Source organism: Myxocyprinus asiaticus, chromosome 29 (assembly GCF_019703515.2).
Source record: "Myxocyprinus asiaticus isolate MX2 ecotype Aquarium Trade chromosome 29, UBuf_Myxa_2, whole genome shotgun sequence".
Lineage (NCBI taxonomy): Eukaryota > Metazoa > Chordata > Actinopteri > Cypriniformes > Catostomidae > Myxocyprinus > Myxocyprinus asiaticus.
The window spans coordinates 15,818,055-15,841,082 of record NC_059372.1 but is presented as its reverse complement, the minus strand read 5'-3'; the positions used below and the strand labels follow the sequence as shown (position 1 = coordinate 15,841,082).

Here is a 23,028-nt window from a genome sequence, read left to right as displayed (position 1 = left end):
GCGACTTAGCCTATTTGTGAATAATATATCTTTCTATAAATAGGTTGCACTAACTTGGTATTTTGGGCTCTATTCTTCTGTATCCTATTTTGAACTCTTCTTTTTATATTTCAATAATAATAATAATAATAATAATAACAACAACAATAACAATAATAGAAACAACGATAATTGTAGGATATTTGTTTTGGGGATTTATAGTGCCAGGAAATTGTGTCTCGTGGTAAAAAATTAGTGCTTCTTGGGGACTTGTATTGAGAAACTGTAGACTGCACGTCTCACGTCAGGTTAGTTTGACATGTCTTATTACTGGGTTAAATAACCCCGGCCTCACGCAGATACAGGCGTAGATTTGGTAATAATTCTACATGATTGGCTCACAAGGTCTAGTGGGGAATAATGCGGAAGCATGTGGAGCATGTGCAGCCGCAGTGTGAAAATGATCGCAATGCCGCGAGCATGACATTAGCTCAGTGAGCGAGAGATGATTCATTCAGCCAAGGCGCTTTACCACATATGGGCGTTCCGCTCTGCGCGAGGGGAAGAAACTGTGCGTGACTATTGGCAGACAGCACCGGTGATTGACGCGCGACAGCTCCGCCCCTCTTCTGCGCTGGTTATTGCCACTTTAACGAATCCCGGTTACTGCTTCAGTGTCTATGCGCGTTGACAGACCGATGAGACTTTTTCAAACAGACGGTCGCTTCCTTTTCAGCGTCTTTGCTTGGCATGCTTTGTAATGTCACCTCGCCCGTTTTAATTAGCTACTGAAGCGGACTATTCTGACTAAAGGAATGCTATATTAAGTGCTGTTGCAAATGTACTTCTGGTGAACTTCTCTCTCTCTCTCTCTCTCTCAACGCGAATCATCTCGGCCAGTCTGTCTCCTCGGTTTGAAACCATGGCTGAGAAACGACGGTCCCCGTGTACTATGAGCCTCAAAGCGCACGCGTTCTCGGTGGAAGCGCTCATTGGCACGGAGAAAAAAAGAAAGCTGGAGGAGGACAACGAAAACTGTTTTGAGGAGGTAAACGAGGAGTCAAACCTGACAGACAGTCCGCAACCCCGAGCTGCGGGAACTTGCCCTAGCGCCAGGAGTTGCGAGATAGACTGTGCAATCGACGAATCCCGTAAGTAGGCTACCTGAGCTATTGACATGTGCAACCACAAGCCCCAAAACAATAATTACGCGTGACAAATACGTAAGACAAAACACCAGTATTAAAACATAACTATATTTGCATGCAATGATCTCGGCTAGAGAGTAACACTGTTCTCTAAGATGAGTCGGGCAGGCATATTTAAAATGTACTTATATTTTTATTCCATATTCCTGTCATTTGCTACCTTAATTTGGTAAATAATAATACTAAATAGCCTGAATAATGAAATAATAATTAACATTAAATAAGGCACTTTTGCACGATCCTATTATATATATATATATATATATATACATATATATATTATCAGTATAGAAAATACATCTGCAATTTAGTAATTTATCTGCTAAGTACTGCCAACAAAAGGATGGCAAAGTGTAGAAACACAAAATAGTAAAGTATAAGTCTCATAAATATGGGCACTAAGAGAGTGACTAATCTTTTTTGTGTTTATGAGTTTCGCCACTATCATAAACACTCAAATTAAATCGCCATCACAACAGCGTATGGCTAAATGCTGATTTTGGAGGCAAAAAAGAAAGAAAAAAATGTTCGACAGGTGGAATAAAATGTAAAGGTCAGTTCACTTTTTGATACCTCATAAAAAATAATAATAATATATATATATATATATATATATATATATATATATATATATATATATATATATATTATGTGAATTAACGCTGTTCTTGGTAATTCATTAAAACATCTTATTTTACCTGCTTTCAATAGGTAATAATTCTTATAGCCTAGTAATTTAATGACTGATTAAGATGACGTATACCCAATAATAAAAACATAAAATAAATAAATAAATAAATAAAAATCCCATCAAGCATAATGCTCAGCCTACTGCGTTTATTTAAATAATAATAAAAAATCCTTAAAGCTGTATTTATAGTTGAATCGTAATAATGTTTTTATTACATTTATAAGCGGTATCTATAACCCAGGAGAACAATAAGATATGGATTAGCATTGCAAAGCACTCTAAGGATTAGAGTTTGCATGGCACTTTTATAATTGATACATTATTGCAATGAAAACAATTGTTAGCGTCGTCTCGCAGTTTTAGTGTTAAAGGTTACTGCAGTCATGTAGTGACAGTATGCAAAAACTATTTTTGTCTTTCTCAGCTGATTCTGAGGACGTGTTGTTGGATAGCCCACAGCCTGCATCCCAGGGCGCGCAGGTACTCGTGCAATCAGGCACGAGCTCCGGAGAGGAGATGCGCGTGGACTTGCAGGGTTCAGATTTATGGAAGCGATTCCACGAGATAGGAACTGAAATGATCATCACCAAAGCCGGCAGGTGCATCACATAAAACACCCTTTATAGCATTTAATTTCTTCTTTAACAAAATCGAGTTTACAGTTGGACACTGTGGTAATATAAAGATTGTATTTGAATTAAGATTAGCCTATACCTTTATTATAATTTCAATCCTTCGAACAATGATCTTTCTCATATATTTTTCGATGCAAAGTTTATTTAACGAAACCAATCGTCAATTCTTTATTCAAAACGAATTGACCAACGTCTGTATTGAGTGAAGAAAAGTCTATAGCCTAATTGTGTTTTTGCAGGATGTTAAATGCATACTTACTTTCAGAATTTACATGGATTTTAGAAATGTAATAATTTGAAGCCTATACAAATATAGTGACATAGCAAACCAAAAATGTACAATCATCAAAACTTTAGTTGGAAATTTGTCTGTTTTGACATAATTTAAATATATGATGCAGATATTAATATAAAATTCTTCTTATCCCAGACGAATGTTTCCCGCGATGCGTGTTAAGATTGCGGGACTGGATCCTCATCAGCAGTATTATATCGCTATGGATATTGTTCCTGTCGACAACAAACGCTACAGGTGAGCGATTTATCCTAATTAAGAAACTTGTCCTCCCAACTCGTTTTAAAGTTGTATTGATGGATTATTTCTGAGAACAAATGATCGAAAATGTCTCAAATGTGCCAAAATGCAAACATAGGATTATATTTACCATCTCCACAAATGGCACTTCGGGACTTTGTTGACATGTTCACTCCGACCTTTTGCGGTGCCCTTTTGAGCGCGTGACCTCTAGTACCTGAAGGTCATGCGACAACTGCAGTCAAAACAAATTCATAGCGCGTTAGTTTATCTGTAGGCCTATACCTGAACATTTCATACAGCTGTAAAGACATTGACTTTTTTTTTTTTTTTTTTTTTTTTTCTGGATAATTCCAAGGTATGTCTACCACAGTTCAAAGTGGATGGTGGCGGGAAACGCCGATTCTCCAGTCCCGCCACGTGTCTACATTCACCCTGATTCGCCTGCTTCCGGTGAGACCTGGATGCGCCAAGTTATAAGCTTCGACAAACTCAAACTGACCAATAACGAACTGGACGACCAAGGCCATGTGAGAGAATTTTTTATTTTTTATGAATTGAAGAGGAATTTGCTCAATGCCATTTTTGTAAATTTACATAGGGAACACTGCATGGTTCTTGTGTCTTTTAGGCCCATGAAAAAGCTACTTGTACAGGCAGGTTGGATGAGTTAGTAGAGCAGCAGACCTTTAGAATTTTCTTCTCCTGTGATCCTAAAATAAATTAAATGTTCTAATTAAACAACTCTTTTCATGCACCTCATACACACATGCTAGCCATTGTCGCCCGACATGCATTTTGTTTTGCTGTATTATTTTAAAGGCCCAAACATGTTGTAATGTGGAGGGTTGTAAACAAACTCAATTGAAAGCATCCCCAGGGCAAGCAGTTAAATGGCTGTTTGGCCTTTGAAAATGGAGGCATGTGTGTTTTTATTGAGGTAGAAAACTGCTTTGGTAATTCCTCCGTTTCCCACTCTAAACATGGATGCGTGGTGTAATGTTTTCCAGATCATTCTGCACTCCATGCATAAGTATCAGCCCCGTGTCCACGTCATCCATAAGGAGTGCGGTGAAGAACTCTCGCCCGTTAAGGCGATTCCCACTGGGGACGGTGTCAAAGCATTCTCTTTTCCTGAAACTGTCTTCACGACGGTGACTGCATACCAAAACCAACAGGTAATTCACAACAGAGAAAATATCCTATCATATGCATGGATTCATAACATAGAAAAATCATAATAACTGCAACTAGGGTCAGATTGCCTCTAGAAGTTTGTTACAGAAGTTATGTTTTATTTATAATAAACTTGCTGAATTCTCTTATTTAGATCACACCACTAGGTTAAATACGTCTTTTTTACATTTCTTTTTGGATTGATTTACAAGATATGTTATTGAAATAATTATCTTGCTCTTGGCACTAATATTTAAAACAAAAAAGTGAGATTAACAGAAAATTACGCACCCCGCAAAGAGCAATTTATTTGTAAAAAGCACAGTTACATACAGTATGCATTTATTTAGAGATATTTATTGACATTCCTGTCTAGAGTTTAGAGACAATGTACTGATACATTGCAATGGTTGATTTCATTAGTCTTGAGGTCTATCTTGTTTAAAGCCTTTGTTTTGAAAGTATAACATTTTGTCTGTTAACTATTCTCCACATTCTCTGACATCATTATGGTCCTTGGGATTTGGTAGCGATAGATACTATTTGATATTACACCATTAATAGAAAATTCATTTAGAAATTGTATGATATTTGATTAAGTTGACTTTTTGTTTCACTTTGTTTCCATTTGCTAAAACTAGAACATGTTTTAGATAAGTCAGAGCTTGAAATCTTATTATTTTCATATTAACTGCCAAGTTTTGGAAATGATGTCATCCATTTGTCTGAGCTTATCAAAACACAACACACATGCTCTCTTCCACACACATACGGAAGCAAAAAGCTTATAAAATAAACCCACACACATTTTATTGTGGGATAGGGGTCACTGGTGTGAGGTCAGGGAATTTGGCATTACAGGCTTCGGGTCAGTAAGTAGAATGTGTTTTTTGTCTTTTACAGATAACAAGACTGAAAATAGACCGGAATCCATTTGCAAAAGGGTTCAGAGACTCTGGAAGAAACAGGTAAATATAGTAAATAAATTATATATTTATAAGTCTATGGATCAGTGTCATTGTTACTTAGCCCTGAAATGCCAGATGTGTACCTGGTTATGAAATTCTACATTTTACTCTGCTAAAGAAATTACACTCTGCTCTGCTATTTTTCTTAACAAAAAACAACAAAAAAAGTTTTTTGTTCAATTTCAGTTTTTTCCCCTTTGCTTCCGATGTCAGTGTGAAGATATTTCAGAATGATCAGACCTTATTAAAGTATTATCAGATAATAATTTTTCCAAAAGGAAAAGTCTTCTTTCAGCCAAACTGAAAATATCACCAACATTCCAGTGAGGCCCGGACAAAATAAACTTAAAAAACAGTGTCACATTAAAAGCTAATATTCCATATACAAAAATAAATGTATAAATGTAGTAGAAAATACACACCACTATAAAAATAATCTCTGTCTTTACGTAAAATGAGAGCAATAAATAATAAACAGACAAACAGGAAATGGAGGCTGTGCAGAAGTAACTCTGCAGCACTGGCTCGAAAGCTCAGTGGGGAAGTTTCACTCTGCTCATTAGTTTTAAACTAGAGCGATTTTAACACACTGTTGAATCGCACCAGACCACATACATTCCCTTTTCTCCATCCCTCTGCGAGGGCTCATAGAGCACTTATACTGAGCCCCATGTCTCAATGTTACAGGAAAAGTTAAACAGTTTGCTAAACAAACTCGGCCACTTGATAGCTCAAGTGGTGTGGCTGATAAAACTGGGGCTGAAACAAGTTGAAGCATCTTGTGTGAATTATCGCCTGAGTGGTACTGCAGAGGGGGTGGGGAAACGTCCATGCTAACAAGGCACACCAAGCACCTCCATTACTTCCAGAAAAAGCAGGAAAATACCCCCCTACCTCTCTCTCTCTTTCTCTCTCTCTCTCTCTCTCTCTCTCTCTTTCTTTCTCTCTCCTCGTAAAGCTTTAACTGTGGCTTCCTGCACTCTATGTCTGATCCCACCGATAAAGCTTTGTGAAAATAATTATAACCTTGCCGTCACACACACCAACATACACACACTTTATGTTCTTCATTACCTGCTCTGTTACAAAGGTGGCTGCCAGTATTGGACTCACTGTTGCGGGGCTTTTCTGCTAATTAGACAGGGCTTTTTACTTCAAACATTTCTAACAGTTAGTTAATCACCATTGCCTAATTTTTCCCATTATTTGTATGCATATTGAGCGCATCACAATTCAGAAACTATTAATCAGGAGTGGCTGTGTGTTGCAGGATGGGATTAGAGGCTCTGGTAGAGTCGTATGCATTCTGGCGGCCCTCACTGAGAACGCTGACATTTGAGGATATTCCTGGAATCAATAAACAAGGTATTGCATGTGTATGTGTTTCCCCCTGCCTTAATTTATCGTTTGGCGAAGTGTGTGTGTTTATGTTTTTGTTTATTGGTTAATACATGCTGAAAATGCTTGAAGTCAACATGAAATGATGTTTACAACCCATTTTACTTTTAAATGAGAATAAAAATAGAACAGTTAGAACAATTTTATCCACTGGGAATTAAATGGATAGTGAAAAATTGCAGTTATAGTATATCCAAATGGAGATAGGTGATTGGAGGAGTGGAGTTAAAAAATAAGAGGGCTTGGTGATGTCACCCGAATATATAAGTCGTTTCAGAGGCGGAAGAAGGCAGTTTTTTTATTTGGCATAATGTGTACCAATGAATTGTGCAAAATAAGACCAGGAATGTGTATTAAGAAAATACAAAGAGTTAAGGAGCGGTCACATTTACCTTTGCACAGCGAAATTCCGCAGCGAAATACAGTCATCTCAATGGGAATCCATGCGATTGTGAATTTTGCGCAATGGACTTCAGGCATGGTCACATTTATCTTTGCACAGCGAAATTCCACAGGCGAAATACAGTCAGCTTAATGGGAATATGCGCAATCTGGAATTTTGCACTATAGACTCCCACAGGCGAAGAATTTCCCATCGCGGATTTCATGTGTTTTTTTGATGAATTGTGATCATTTAAGTGGTGAGTTTCTTTTTAACATGACTCTCCAAAAGTATAAAGTGCAGCAATAAAAAGAGGCTGGTTGACAATTAGTTTTTTGCTGGTTTCACACGTGCTTCACATCTGCCCACGCCTTCTCCGCCTGCGGAATTTCGCCTTGCAAAGGTAAATGTTAGCGTGGCTTTCCGGTGACGAAGAAATTCTCCTTGCAGATTTCGTGTGAAGTTCAAGTTTTGTGAACTTTGACGCGTGAATTTGCCGCATTGACCAATAGGAAGTTACTCGGTTTGCCAGTGACCTCTGTGTGAGCGGTGCTTCGTTCACAGAATATTCACAATGGACAAGGATATCATTTTAGCTGCGAGTTCCTTTTTAATTTCACTCTCACAGAGTATAAAGTGCAGCATTAAAAGGAGGCTGCTTAGCAATTAGTTTTTTGCTGGTTTCACACATGCTCAACATCCGCCCACGCCTTTGCCGCCCGCGGAATCTCGCCATGCAAAGGCAAATGTGACCAAACCATAATGCTGCCTTCACATGCTATCAGAATTATCCTACTTCCCACTTTTAAAGTCGTAAGTATGAGTATTTCACTTTCAAGTGTTTTTTTGGAGAGAATAGGAAACATTTTTGCATATTTTTTGGGGAACTCTTATTTTGACACTTTAATACATGTTAGTCTGCTTAATGACGATAATGAAATTTTGGTCAAAGACATGCTACTTTCTCTGTGTAAAAAATTTTCAATGAGCATCAAATGGTTACTGATATGAAAAATTTATAAAAACTATAATTTACTACAGAAACCACACTCTCCTCCACCATATTGAAAGTTTATGGCTCCACCCAATTTGGAAACTCAGGTATCAAAGTGATTTCAGAGTTTTTCTGTCATAATTACGACTTGAGGGATAGTCCATATGCAACTTACAAGTAGTAAACTCATGTTTGCGATAATTCCGATAGCATGTGAAAATTAACTAATTAACTAATTAACTAAATTAACTAATTTACACTTATGAGATTCACATATTTTTTAATAACATATTTTATGTGTGTGTGTGGGGGGGGGGGGGGGCGGGTTTGGGTGGTTTACAAGAACATTTTTTTAGGTTACAAACTGGTAATTACAAGGGTATTATGCTATAAATGTGGTTTATGAGGACATTTCTAGTGTTGCCGTAATCCAAATCACTTAAAAAAAACATACTAAATGTTTTTTTGAAAATGTAAAAATGCAGAAGGGTTTTTGTGAGGGTTAGGTTTAGGGGTAGGGTTAGGGATAGGGGATAGAATCTATAGTGCGTACAGTATAAAAATCATTATGTCTATCCCTCATAAGGATAGCCGCACCAACATGTGTGTGTGTGTGTACATTTATATGTGTGTAGTTTCAATTGTGAAGTGACTACAGATGTATTGATAACGTGTCACTGAAGTGTATAATCACTTATAGGTGCAGCAGGCGTGGTCGGGTCCTCAGCACACACACATCTGCTTTCATCATCCTCATGCTCTTCTCCTACATTCCACCTGGGTTCTGGGGCTGGGCCAGTGTGTGATTACTCCACCTGCAGTCGAACAAGCCACCCACTCCATCGCTATGCCCCACCCCTTTCAGCAGACTCCTACAGTCGATTGGCTAGCCCTGCAGCAGATGCGTTTTCCACTACTCGAAGCTCCACTTACATAAGCGGGACTGAAACTGAGGCTTTCTCCTGCACACAGACTGGCTTGCCAATCCAGATCCACAGCATGCCAAGCACAACCTCCCAGCTGCAGTACCTAATGCCCGGCCATACTCATAATGCATTTTCCACCAATCAGAGTACACAGGGATCCTATAATGGGTTCCGCCTGCACAGTCCATATGGTCTCTACGGTTACAACTTCTCCACTTCTCCTCGATTGGCCACCAGCCCTGAAAAAGTGGCTGCCACACAAAGTTCATTCCTTGGCTCCTCCCCTAGTGGGACTCTGACGGACAGACAGGTTCTATCCACAGTAGATGGTCTGCACATGCTCAGTAGTAGTCAACAGAATCTCTTTGACTCACGGACTTTGGGGCTGACAAGCTCAACCTCGCAGGTACCGGCCCACATGGCTTGATTTGTGACCGAAATACTTTGACGCTCTGCAACAGAGTTCATATGCAAATGGACAAAGCTCTGCTGAGAATGATTTCTTTGAACGTAACCCCTCAGATGGGTAAATAAACAGTTTTGGGACAAGTCAATAGCATAATTTATAACCTGTTGGATATCAGAAAGAGAGAGAGACATACTGCCAAGAAAGAGAGAGAAAACTGAGAGAAACCAGCAATCTCAGTTATGCCTTTTTATAAATGTCTGCTGAATAACATTGAGAACATTGAGGATATTTTAATAGACTTTATATCTTAAAAAGTCATTCTTATGAAGCAGCATAAACCACTATTGGATACCAGGGTATGGAAGTGACTGAAGAATTACACGGGAAACCCAGAAACACTTTAAACACAAACACACTCTCAGTTCCATGGCACAAATAGGACAACAGCCACCGGATCTCATCAAGGTTCAATGAGACCCCTGAACTAAACTTCTGGTAGGAGTGTAAGGAGTTTAACAGACGACCGTTTTGAGGCTGTACTACTCAACTCCTTATGGACAATAAAACAGAGTTTGGCGCTTAAGAGAGTGCCAGGAGAGGAGAGTGAAAAAATGAAAAGAATGTTAAATAAACAACATTACACAGGACTAAAATCAATTGTTAAATTCTAAAGTATTATTCCAGTTTGGCTGAAATGACAGAGTGCACTAGATTTTGTTAGGTGACAATCAACAGGTAACTACTTAATTTTTGACCGACCAGCATCTTTAGCAGTTAATGTGGTTTCATCTGAAACTGGATTAAGGTTGGAAAAAGGAAACGTGGCCTAGTGTTTACAAATTCTCTCCCAGTTGAAAGTCTTTTTCTGGATCAGCACTGCTCTAGTGTCTTGGAACAGACAGGGCAGAAGGAAATCTGATCCAAGATGATAATTCTCACACTTTATAAATACAACCATTGGCATTCTTAAGAAGGATTATAGTTCTGCCATGAGATACATGCTGATTCCGGATCAGCTCTCTCACGTTACAGGATCCAAGGACTGAATAGAACACTTTTTTTCTGTTTTCCTACCAGATATGTTAGCATTTGCTATGCCTGTCTTTTTAATGTAATTCTTCACACGTATATGAATAATATTGATACTGTGTAAATTGCACTTATGGCAATTAAAATTCTTGCTTTTTAATAGTTGTGCAAGAGTTGCAACAACAGACACTTCCTCCACTTTTGACTCTTGTTGGCTTGGGAATTTTGAGCCAAATAAAATATATCATTATGGTAAAGGATAATAGAGGGTTTTTTTGGGCTTATTGCTCTTGTGTTTGTGCATGCGTTTCAGCATCAGGGGCTTGGATGAGTTCTCTTGGGGTCAGAGAAAGGTTCTGAATGCCTAACAAATGAAAAATACCACCAGGGGGTAGAGGTGTAAATACACACACACACACACACACACACCCACACACACAAACACACGCACACTAACAGTATGTATTTATGCATACAAAGGCATAACGTTTCATTAAATTAGTGTTTAGTGGACAAAATACAGTACTAAAAGCATTTGTCCCCAGTATATCAACCATGTCAGCAATATATTACTGTTTATCTGAAAACAGTAAATGAGTGTGAAATTACACAGACCGTCTTCATGTACTCATAATGTGGTTAGGTTTCAGCTGAGTGTGTGTGCATCAATCTTGAGGTTGTGCAAGACCCTCTGAACACTACCAACTTTTAACACTTAGTCTATTGCAATTATTAAACAATTACTATTGGTAGAATTGGTAGATTACAGCATGCTTTCAGGACTAAGGCCAGTCTTCAGAACCAGAACCAGTGAGACACCTGTTATGGACTATAGGTGACAGACAAACAACATATGCAATGAGAGAGAGAAGGTTGTTGGGTACTTTTATTTTAGAACAGAGGAATGGTTGGCTTGCTGTATCTGACTAACAGGTGACAGCCCCCTGTTGCTGGCAAACCACACATACACAAACCCATATGCTTATACACACACACTCACACACACACATCACACATTACTGGCTGATTATCAGTAAATCTGATGATATTAACACTCTGAGGCCAGCAATGGCAGTGGGAACAGATATCAAGTGTGTGTGTGTTTGTGTTCATATATGGTTCAACAGGGCTAAAGGCACAATGAAATCATTAAAATAAAGCAAAAAGCAATGAGAGGCCATGGATCACAGTGATTATGCACAACAGAAAGCAAAGTTGGACACATTGTGGAGTAATAAAGATAGAAATTGCTTTCATAAATTGGAAACAACAGCAATATGATAAACAGTTACATTTATTGTTAATAATAAGAAAAAGCAATTTTTCCACCAAGTAATTTAATTCATTAATCTAATTGTAGGAGTGTACAGTTAGTCAAACAACAGGGCATAATACTGATTTCCACTAACATAATTTTGACAAGTCCCTTGTTCATAATAAAAAAAAAAAAACGTCAAAATACACACTGTTTCAAAAGTATAGACACGACATAAACATTTTATGTGATGTTAGTGTGATAAAATTGCTTACTGTGTAAAGTGCTTAGTTGTCAACTTAGTTGTCATGACAAGGTAAACTCCCTGTTTTTATCACACTAAAATCATGTTAACATAAATATTGTTTACGACATGTGTCTATACTTTTGAAACAGTGCATATTTTAATGTTTATGTACTGACCCAAATCACTTCCATTGTAAGTGCCTTATTGTCACCTCGTTTTTACTTCTTTTTGCTTCTTTTTTTTTTTAAACAAATGAAGGAAAAGTCAACATTATGTCACAAATGCTGTCGATTGAACATGTATCGAACCCAGAACATTCCTTTAATATAGTGTGTGCTGTGTTTATAGTCATTTTATAACAGCTTTGAACACAGCTCATCCAATCAGAATTTAGAGTCTGAACTATGCTTTCAAAGTTTTAAGTAACATTATAATTCAAAATTCCTTTCACGCAAATAATTTTTCAACTGTCTATTACAAGTCAACTCTTTAGTCATTTGATCATACAAATGGTAAATATAGTACAAAAGCTTGTTTATTTTTGTCCATGATGATTTTCAACTAGTAATAAAGTGTAATAAATCTCAGCTACACATCTCATTTAGATTTACTTGGTGATATACCTTGTGTACTTATCTCCACTATTTTGCCATGGCACTCTTTTCATGTCAGTGTATTGGCATAAGGGATCAACTTTCGGTCCCTCAGTGCCTGTCACCAATATCTCTCTCCACACAGCTAATACACAGTCCTGCATTTTCACACTTCATGATTTGTTATCTAACCTGCACCCTATTTATAGATGTCAAATATTTACTTCCTCAGCTTTTTATTAATTGTACAATCTATCTTTGCACATTTACATCCATTCAAAGCCTTGTAAGTACAGAATCAGTCTTTAGAAATTTTCATTGTGGCAGTGCTTGAGTCATTAAGACCCAAAACAACCTAGAAAGTGCATAACATTTTTTTGTTCAACATTTCACACTAATCATGAATAATTCATTCTTGTTTAATGGCTCCTCTTAAGTCCATTATGGTTTGGGAAGAAAGTAAGCTTTATTTCCATCAGGCCACATCACATAACCATGCACCGTTACATATATTCATCCATGTGTCTCCTGGTGCATTACATAAGCAAAATTGTCTGACATTCAGCTTTAATACCCACTAATAGCATGGTTACAGTTCACTTTAGCAAGGAGCCTCACATTCTGCATTGCATATGACTACTACAAACTCTGGACAGTAAATGTTGTATTAGAAATCCATGTTTTTCCACTGGCTCTTTGTTGTGGTTGACTATTTGTGACTAATCATAAAACATATATTCTGGGCACAGGTAAGTGCCCATTAACTACCATGGAGAACTCACAGACTAGCAGCATACTTTGGGTCTTTATGATGTTTTGTGTGTTTGCTTATGGTTGATCAGAAACTTTGAATAAAGACACTTAACAAGAAAAGGTACATTATAAAGTAAATTATGTAATGACTAAATCCTTTGTTACTACTTTATATTCAAAAGATAACATAATTCCTTGCTACATGAATATCAAATGATACTCTAGACATCTTCAACATTGTCTTAATAAGTAAATATTAAATTTGTTTTACTTTGTACTTCGGTAGTAAAAAAAAAAAACACATGTTTTCATGTTTTTATCTGAATTCATGGTTAATTTTATTTGTATTAAATGTTCTAACACAACAGAAGGACCAGATAAAAATACTTTTAGGCTTAAAGCATTTTACTGGTGACCACAATAGTCGTTCAGTTCTCATCATTCTCACAACAGTGCATGATGTTTATATCAATGATATTCTTATTCACTTCTCATTATGAACAATAAGTTGTATGTCAGGCTAGTAAATTTCAAATGAAACCTTGTAACATGAGTATGTAATTTTGGGATTGATTGGCAAGATTTCGAGATACTTCAATTTGAACAAAATAATTTCTCACAACATGATCACACACGAAGTCCACATGTTGTACAGACTTTTAGGTTTAGATTTGGAGTTTGGGGGTAGAGTTAATAAAATATGCATTCCTCTTCACTGAATTACATCTTTTACAACTAAAAACAACTCACTTTTGACACCACTCTGCTCATACATTCAAAAACACTTCCAGCTTCGACCACTGGGGGCAGTGGTTCAAATTTCAGTCAGCAAAGACCAATTTTAGAACTTTCGACCTACTGTTGCCGAATTCACAGTACGATAAGTCTGTTTGTCCTGTAATTACACTACTCTCATAGCCCTTAAATAATGCCATAAGAGCTGACAACACTCTCCTTGTCTTTCCTTGTCATAAATAGGCTGGAAACAGCTTTAGGTGAGGGGGTGTCAAGGGGGCATTTCAAGCCATGCTGAGTGCAGGACATTTCACTCAGATGAAAAAAATGGTGAAGGGCAAGTGTGAAAGGACAAGTGAACAGAGTGTGAGTGTGTGACTGTCCATTGACGTGTTCTGGGTGTTCCAGAAAGAGCACCTGTGGTGTTTAGGCTTTTGAGCTGTGCTGGTGGTGGATGATATGTGTGTGTATGTTTGGAGCGAAAGTCTCTTGTTGAAGCCCAGGGTCTGTGTGACCCGTTAATGGTCCGGGGGGTATTTGATGACAGTTGCAGTAATTTGAAGCTGACTGGTGTCTCCAGAGGTGTAAAAAGTACTCAGAAATTATACTTAAGTGAAAGTATGGATACTAAGTGAAAATGTTACTCAATTAAAAATCCAAGTATCTAGCCAAAAACATGCTTGAGTGAAAGTAAAAAAGTATTCACATTAAATTGTACTTAAGTAATAAAAAAGTAAAAAGTAACTTTTTTCCTAGCTAGAATGAAATCAAGAGAGGAGATTGTGTGAAAGAGGATGTTGTTAAATTCGATTGGATTGAAAGTCGCCTTATTCTGTCTCTGACGACTGTAATACTTCTCACCCAGTGGCATTCGCAACCTGGTCAAAGAATCATGTTACAATAACTATATTTTTGCAAAATGATTTTTATGTGGCCTGTTGTTTGTAACATGGCAATTTTCTGGTAAAATGATCACTAGAGGCGCTAAATCAACAATGACTTTCATCAACTTTCACTCATATCACGAGTAAAACGGCAGAATATTCATTCATAAATGTCTTCTCACATAATGCAATCTTATGACATATAAACACTTACTAAAGCGCATGACTCATTCTAACATTTGCACTACATAACCAACTATATTTACAAGCTTGTTTAAGTGTGATCAAATTGTACGGCAGCTCAACTGATAGTGTGTTGCATATGCGATACAAAGGACTGGGGTACGAGTCCTGAAGAGCACAGGAGTCGGCACATGAGCCAAAGTGTCATAGAAGCATCACAAAATGACATGGTTGCTTCAGAAAATTTTGTTTTTCATATCACATTAGCTTTTTCTGAAGCTGTCGGTTAGGTTTATGTTTAAAGCTGCACTACGTAACTTTGTACTCTCTAGCGACATCTGTGGTTGAAATTTAAAATCGCAAGCAATTTGCGGAAGAACACTAAACATGAGTCGTGTTTCCACACTACTGCTCTGGTGGATGAATCTCATGATTTGAGGTTAACTGGACATGGTCTGTGTGATGAAATCATGACTGGAATATATTCAGAGTTATAATGTGCCATTTTCATGTTGATATAATTATGTTATACATACATATATATATTTTAATATGATGATTTAAGTGTTTTATCGACTATTGTTTGTATTGTATTATCAATTTAAGAGGTGAAACTCATGATACTGCTGATTCGAGTTCAATGTAAGACTTATTATTTTTACATTATTAATTTTGTAAACGAAATGAAAACTTTTGTTGACGAAAGGTTTTTTGATTTCGTCAACGATAACAAAGACGAGATGAAAAAGGCGCATCATGAAGATTATTAAATTATTTTATGAAAGCATACTGTTGATGAAAATATGACGATAAAAATTATACTACAAGATATAAACAGAAGAAGAAACATCTTCTGTAAATAGAAGAAGATATTAGATATGGCTTCATTTAATCCATTAATCCAGTGTTTTGGGCATTTCTCTGCTTGAGCTGCATGAGTTGAACTTGCTAACACCGGCCACATTAACTGCTTTAAAACTGGGTAAACACCTCATTCAAAAGCATCCTATTTATGCATGAGATTCATCAATATATCCATACCATTTATGAAACAACTTAGATCTGCACAACGAAACAAATTAACATGTGAACTTGAATTAAATGATGTGCTAGTCAGACTAATCGTAATTTGTGTGGCGTTTCCATAAGAAATTAAATGCAATGCAATAGCCTTTCACAGAAAATGAATAAGTCTCTAAAGCATGAAGAATTCAGAGTACAGTAGGCTAACTTCTAAAAAGTAGCTAATACTTCAGTCTATTCATTATTATTTCAGGAACTCAGGTTTTTCACAACAAGGACAGTAGGCCTATGTACATTTATACTGTATGTTTGATACATGTAAAAAAAATTCTAAATGTTTGAGTATTTGATTAAAGTTTGGTCTGTTACAGTGTGACACATTTTTGTCCATTTTGCACATCATCATCAAGTAAAAGATATTATTATCATTGACTAAAATTAATGAATATAACATGATGAAATACCGACTATATTTAAAGGACATTTTTGTCAAAAGACTAAAACGAAAAACTGTAAAAACGAACACGGCAGTTGATAAAGCAGCTGAAACTGTAGGCCTAATAACACTGTAAACTAAAAACATAAAATGAGCAATAATGGGGATAAAATATACTTTATTAAACATGAAAATATATGTACAAGAAGAACATTTCAGAAGTCATACATATTAGTAAACATGCACAGTAACTTCCCCTGACAATGGATCTTGATTGGTAAACACACGGATAATGTTCGATTCAAAAAAGTATGACAACCCTACCAGACAATACTGTATCCAATCCCAAGCAGCAATTAAAGCAGGTAAACAACTTGGCCAAATGGATGGAACAGATAAACATCCATCCAGACTGCAGCGATGCCATCCTGAACTGTGTGATTGTAACTGACTGAACTGAACAACGTCCTCAGCCAGAACACGTGACAGCCGGCACTTCTTTCCTGTGTTTACGGACGTGAGGTCATGACGCAAAGAGGAACGACATACAGTAAGTCAGCGATTTCACGCCAAATCTGACCAGGGACAGTTCAAAATACAAATTATTTTTATAGGCTTACCGAAATGAATCGGGGTAAGGTAAGGACATGGTTTTGAATACTGATTGTTTATGTGCATAATCAATAATGGCAATTTGTTCATTTTTAAACAAAAAAATCTTACATAGTGCAGCTTTAAGGTTTAGGGTAGGGAGGTAGGTTTTGCAACAGTCATACAATGTACCCTGCATGGGAGAAAGCACTCACGAATTGCAATGTCAGAGCACCCAGCCCCTTGAGACATAGAGAAAGATAAAACATTTCAAAATAAGCTTTGGAGAAAGTTAGTAATGTTGTTGGTTTTGTGAATTGTTTTCTGAGGTTTGCTACCAAACCTTGCTGTTGAGCAGATGGATGAATTCAATAAAATTCATAATTAATATTTAATCAGATTTCATTATTATTATTATTATTATTATCATCATTATCATTGCTGGTTTTATAGTTATTATTATAATTAATAGTTGCCTAACAACAACAATACAAATTCAGCAAATTGGGAGTAGAAATTCATAGATATGATTTAAAAAGGCAAGTGTAGAAATAAATGACATGTACACATTTAATTACAAAACCCTTTTGTTTTTAAACATATATTTGCAACGTAAATGATCATAACTGTCCAATCTGTAGAAGTAGCAGGCGTTTAAAATAAAGTTTAGGACAATTTGTCAGTGTTTCTCACTTCATGCTCAGAGTTTTGAATGAATACATCACATTCAGTCAGGCGGTCACATACGGTCTAGTCGCACAAATATTTCAACATATCCGAAGCTCAGATCAGATCCGAAATTCTTCCTCTACAGATGGTTAGAACTCCACACAGCTGCAGTGCAACACTCTGTCTTTTGTCAATCTGTCATTTGTCGGAGGCAGTGTAAAGGTGGCTTCAGTCCAGTAAGATGAAAGAAAATGATCTGCAAAAATGTTATGAGTACTTTTCAAGTTTAAATAAAACTGTAAGGAGTAAAGAGTAAAAATTTTTTCTTTGGAAATGTAATTAAGTAAAAGTACAAGTATTCTGTTTAAATTGCACTCGAGTAAAGTACAAATCCCAAAAAATAATTCTTAAGTATAATCCTTAAGTATTTTTACTCAATTACTTTACACCCCTGGGTGTCTCTTACACTCACTGAATCTGTGTCATCAAATCTCACCATCCCCTCTGACTAATGGCTTCAGTTCAAGCCTGTTTTCAGAGCCTTATGTCTAGCCATGCTCAGTGTTGATCTATTGCCACATTCTCCTCTGATTTAACCATGAATAAACAATTAGGAAAGAGTTTCTCACTGCCCTCCCTGCCTTAACAAAAATAAGTCATCAATGTTCCTGTGTTTTATTTGATGCAAAAAATTTGTTTCTGACTTCCCCTCTTATTTTAAAACATATCATACATGTGCGTGTGCATGTGTGTGTGTGTTTGTGTGTGTGTGTGTGTGTGTGTGTGAGAGAGAGAGAGAGAGAGAGAGAGAGAGAGTGTGTGTGTGTGTGTGTGTGTGTGTGTGTGTGTGTGTGACCAGTGCTGGGCAGATTACTTGTGAATTGTAATCAGATACTGATTTCAAATTCCATGACAAAAAATGCAATCAGTAACGTAATCTTGTGGATTACATTTCTGGGGTGTAATCTAATCTGATTAATTTTTGGATTGCTTCCAGCCTAATTCTATTTTATTTGATGTCACATGCATTTGAGTAGGATAACCTTGTGTCATTTTAACATGAAAGTACAATAAGAAAATGGATTCCATTCTTTATTACAAACAAAAAGAGGCTCACAAAAACAGCTAAAAAGTTAATTAAACATTACATGAACGAAAATACAATAAACATTAAATCTAACAGCAATGACAGTGCATGGCCAAAGTTTATAATTCTAAACACTGAGACATAAAGTTACTTTTAAGTCCATAAAACAATAGAAACATTACGAACATTAATTGGTCATAAAATAATAAAATCAACATAAAATTATTATAAAATGAACAAAAATGAATCAACAGCAATGATGTTGCTAGGTATAACAGCGATATTCTGATTTAGAATGAAAAATGCAAAAGACTGAAAAAAGAAAATTATTATGGTGATCAATAAATTTTTAACAATTTACTGCCATTGCCCTCTTAATATGTAATCATGTAACGTATCTCAGGGGATACACACACTTCAAAATGTGCTGAATAAAAGCATGAACATCATATGACTTAATTTTCTGCTTCCACATCTTAAGACAGTATTCACAATTAATATTAGCAGTTTTATTGTTTTGTTTTTTTTTAATGAAGAAAAGTAAGATTAATATATAATTAATTATCACAAAGTCAGCATGTTCTTGGTTTTAGGTCAGGCTGACTTAATGATCACAGAAAATCATGTGACCCACATACTCAAAAAAGACCCAACTATGATAAATGATAACAAGATTGGGTGAGAAACTCTTTCTCATACAACCTATAAGACACTAAAGAGTATGTATCTTGTGGTGCATGTTGCCTGTTTTAGGGTTAATAAAAATAAATAATGATACAAATAATAAATAATTCATAATTCACCATTAATATTTTATCATTTTTATTATTATTATTATTATTAATAAATCATACATGTTTTTGTAGATATTTCGTTTTTACTGTGTCAAAAATCAGAAATAAAACATAATAAAAGTATTAATTAAAAATCGATTTTGCATATTGGTTATCGGACACATAAACATTAAAATATTCTGTATCTTTATTTGACATAAAAAAGCAATATTGGTAGATCTCTACTTCCGAGACAACTTTGCCACTGTACTACTGTATGTTCAGCACCACCAGTGTTGTGTACAGTATCCGTACCCTAGGGGTGCACCAAAAACTCCAATGGCAACCCTTCTTTGCACATTGTATGTAAGTCAAGTACCCGATAACAGACCCAGACTGACTATGTTGAATATCCATGTATTCATTTCATTCAATTAAATGATGCTAAACGTCACTAAAAAACAGCACTTCATAGCAAGTGTATTACTTGAATCCATGAGCAAAATCATAAATTTCACTGGGCAGACAGAAAAACGTACAATCCAATGTGTCAAATTTTTTCAGCTGTGTTTTGTTTTTTACAGCCAGTCGTGGACAGTCACTGCTCTGCTACCATTTGATTTTTTCCAATACTGGTCTATTATCAAACTATTTCAGATAAACTCGTCTCTAAACGGCATATAAAAAGAAAACAAACTGTGACTGGTTGCTTCTCATGTCGTTTAGACAGAACATTCATGTCTAAGTGGGCAGTTGTTGGCCAGAAGAAGCAGCAAACAGGACCAGACTTTATGCCATCAGTCAAAAATCTGGTACCCCCCTCCAAGCATACATCCAAATTCTCACGTCCCATTAGCAATAGAATGTGGAGGACTGGCACCCCCCCACCCCTGTTCAATCCCCTCCTTAATGCTATGGCCAGACTTAGCACTGTCATTTATAGCACAGCACACCATCAATCTTAATAGAAGTGAGAAGTGCAAAGAGCTGATGAAACAGCAGCCATGATCACTATTTCAGCCTGAGAGAGGGAGGGAGTGTGTAGGGCAGGAGAGAGGCATGAGTGTCAATGCCAGAAAAAGAGAAGGAGAGAGAGAATTTGTTGTGTTCTTGGGCAAAATTAGGTATTTACAAGACTCTACAAGAATAAGAATGTGTGTTTTAGCACAAACAAGTGTGTGTCTATGGCAACTGAGGTATAAAAATTATTAAAGACTATAAAAACCAATTGAGATATCAAGTTGTTCATTTCGAGTCTAGCGTGTGTATCCTGATATGTCAAGTGTGTTGAGAAATTTTAGTTGTCAGTGCAGCAAAAGAAAAGTGATACAGTTTTAGATAAGCTTAAGTTTTGGCTTTGATTCTGTTTAAATGAAATGCTGCATCAGAGTAGCTTTATGACATCATCGTTGTCAGTAACTGTCACAAAGCGAGAGCGAGACAGAGACCCAAGAGTAGAGGAACAGTTCAAAGTATTTACTTACAGTTCAAATAATAATTTCAGCAGAACCATGAGGAATCCGCCATGAAGTGCGCTCCTGCAGGCAATCGCAGGCGGCGTGACGGTGAGGAGCAGAGCCGCGAGGAAACCTCTGCTGAAGCCTCTTGTGTACAGCAAACTAGAAGGCAACCACTCTCCCGACACGGGCAAATACGAGGAATCATCCATTGAAGATTCATGAGCGCAGAGAACAAGCGTACAGCAAACTGGAATGCAACCACACTCCCGTCACTCGGGCAGAGACGGGCAACCAAATAGATACATGAGACAGGACCAACTAGGCAGAGAGAGTGAGGTAAGTTACTTCACACCATATAGCTTTCTATAATGATAACACACAACAATCATTACAGACTACATTCAACAATCCAGCAACGACAATGACACAACGAAGGCTTTAAATGGACAGGGAATCAGCGGGGAGACAGGTTAATCAGTAGCATGATCAGCATTCCCATGGGAACAATCAGTGTTCCCAAGGAAACAATAATCATGCATACCGGCAGCGTGAGAGACACATGAGGGAGAGGAAGAACAAACATACAGAACATGAAGCATGTGTCCGGATCCCGACACAGACCAAAACCGAACCAGACAGGAAGTCAGGATCCAGACACCATGCTTCGTACATGAACAAGACTGACCGAAATGCGCACGGCGGTAACTCACAACCGGACCCGTGCGCTTACACCAAGAACGTACACAAAAAACTAGACAGACGGGGAACAATTATGTCATGGTCCCGTCAGACAAACATTACCCGAGAGCACACGGTGGTAACTCACACCCGGACCTGTGCGCTTAACTCAAAGACAGGACAGGCAACACGAGACAGAACATGGGGCGATGATGTCACGGTCCCGTCAGACAAAAACCCAACCTGACAAGGTGACAGGACCGTGACAGGTAACATTTTGAATGCTGAACACTATCATTGTTACTATATCTTTTTTTTTTTTTTTTTGCGAGGCTGGGACACTGTATTGATCAGTCAGCATACAGGACCTGAATTATGCATTTTATAATAAAGATTAAAAGAATATAAAAAGAAACAGAACAAATCAATACAGGACAAAACAGAGTAAAATTAGAGACTAAGGGTCTGAGATGACTGAAATAGAATACATTTTATCTTTACAAGGTGCAACAATTTTAGACTCCTCACAGCTAAATGAATGTGTGTCATGACGCAAAGCATTCAGAATATATGGACCATGACATTTCACTCACACACGCACACAGATAACAGTGACTGGTCACTTTAAAACTTCAAGGTTAAAACAAGCACAAGGTCACTCATGCCACCTAGTGCCATCACCCCTCACCAACAATCACATACACACACACTGACATAAGGAGGATGTCATTCTCAGCTCTGAAAAATAACGTCCTCATTAAATCTGGCCCCCAAGGTCTGTCACCACTGAACACATATATGCGCCCAGACACACATACAGTATGCACACAGCATGCACACACAAGAAAAAGGACAACAGCTGAATTAATACAATGCCCACTCTTTAACACTTATCTTCATTCATAGTCTGACATTGTGACTGAACATCAGTTCAAATGTGCCAGTGTTCCCCCTCATATCACCAGTTATCGATATGATGATGCACATAACAAAGAAATTGTAGTAACTGCTTTTTTTTTTTGTCAAACAATGGCTATATGTAGAGGGTCAAAAAAAATGTACATCTCCCTCTCTCTTTCTCCCATTTTCTCTCTGGTGGGCAGTGAGGAAATCTTGGTTTATTTTAGTTTATGAGAAGAGCACCAAGTCCCCCCCAGCTCCATCCGGAGGGGTCCTGGACTAGACTCCACTCTCCCATGACAGCTGCATCAACGAGCCGCAGCCACACACTCTCGTATGCACAAATGCACACATCGTCTTATACACACACAAAGACACGGTATCTCTTCCTTTCTCTCTCATAAACCCACAGTCAGATTGTATACCCACAG

At 37.2% G+C, this 23,028-nt stretch overlaps 1 protein-coding gene across 1 annotated transcript; it reads left to right on the top strand.

Moving 5' to 3' along the window:
• The first annotated feature begins 661 nt into the window (after positions 1-661).
• tbx18 (T-box transcription factor 18) lies at positions 662-11,796 on the top strand. Its single transcript, XM_051662862.1, has 8 exons — positions 662-1,130; positions 2,303-2,477; positions 2,944-3,045; positions 3,407-3,578; positions 4,059-4,226; positions 5,128-5,192; positions 6,463-6,557; positions 8,667-11,796. Exons 1-8 carry the CDS (start codon positions 902-904, stop codon positions 9,317-9,319), a joined length of 1,659 nt encoding a protein of 552 aa, XP_051518822.1. The 5' UTR covers positions 662-901; the 3' UTR covers positions 9,320-11,796.
• Positions 11,797-23,028: the final 11,232 nt, after the last annotated feature.

Excerpts from the sequence above, each read along its gene's own strand:
- tbx18 (XM_051662862.1), top strand. The coding sequence starts at position 902 with ATGGCTGAGAAACGACGGTCCCCGTGTACTATGAGCCTCAAAGCGCAC. Across the intron at positions 2,478-2,943 it reads ATCATCACCAAAGCCGGCAG|ACGAATGTTTCCCGCGATGC; the intron begins GTGCATCACATA and ends TTCTTATCCCAG. Across the intron at positions 4,227-5,127 it reads CTGCATACCAAAACCAACAG|ATAACAAGACTGAAAATAGA; the intron begins GTAATTCACAAC and ends TGTCTTTTACAG.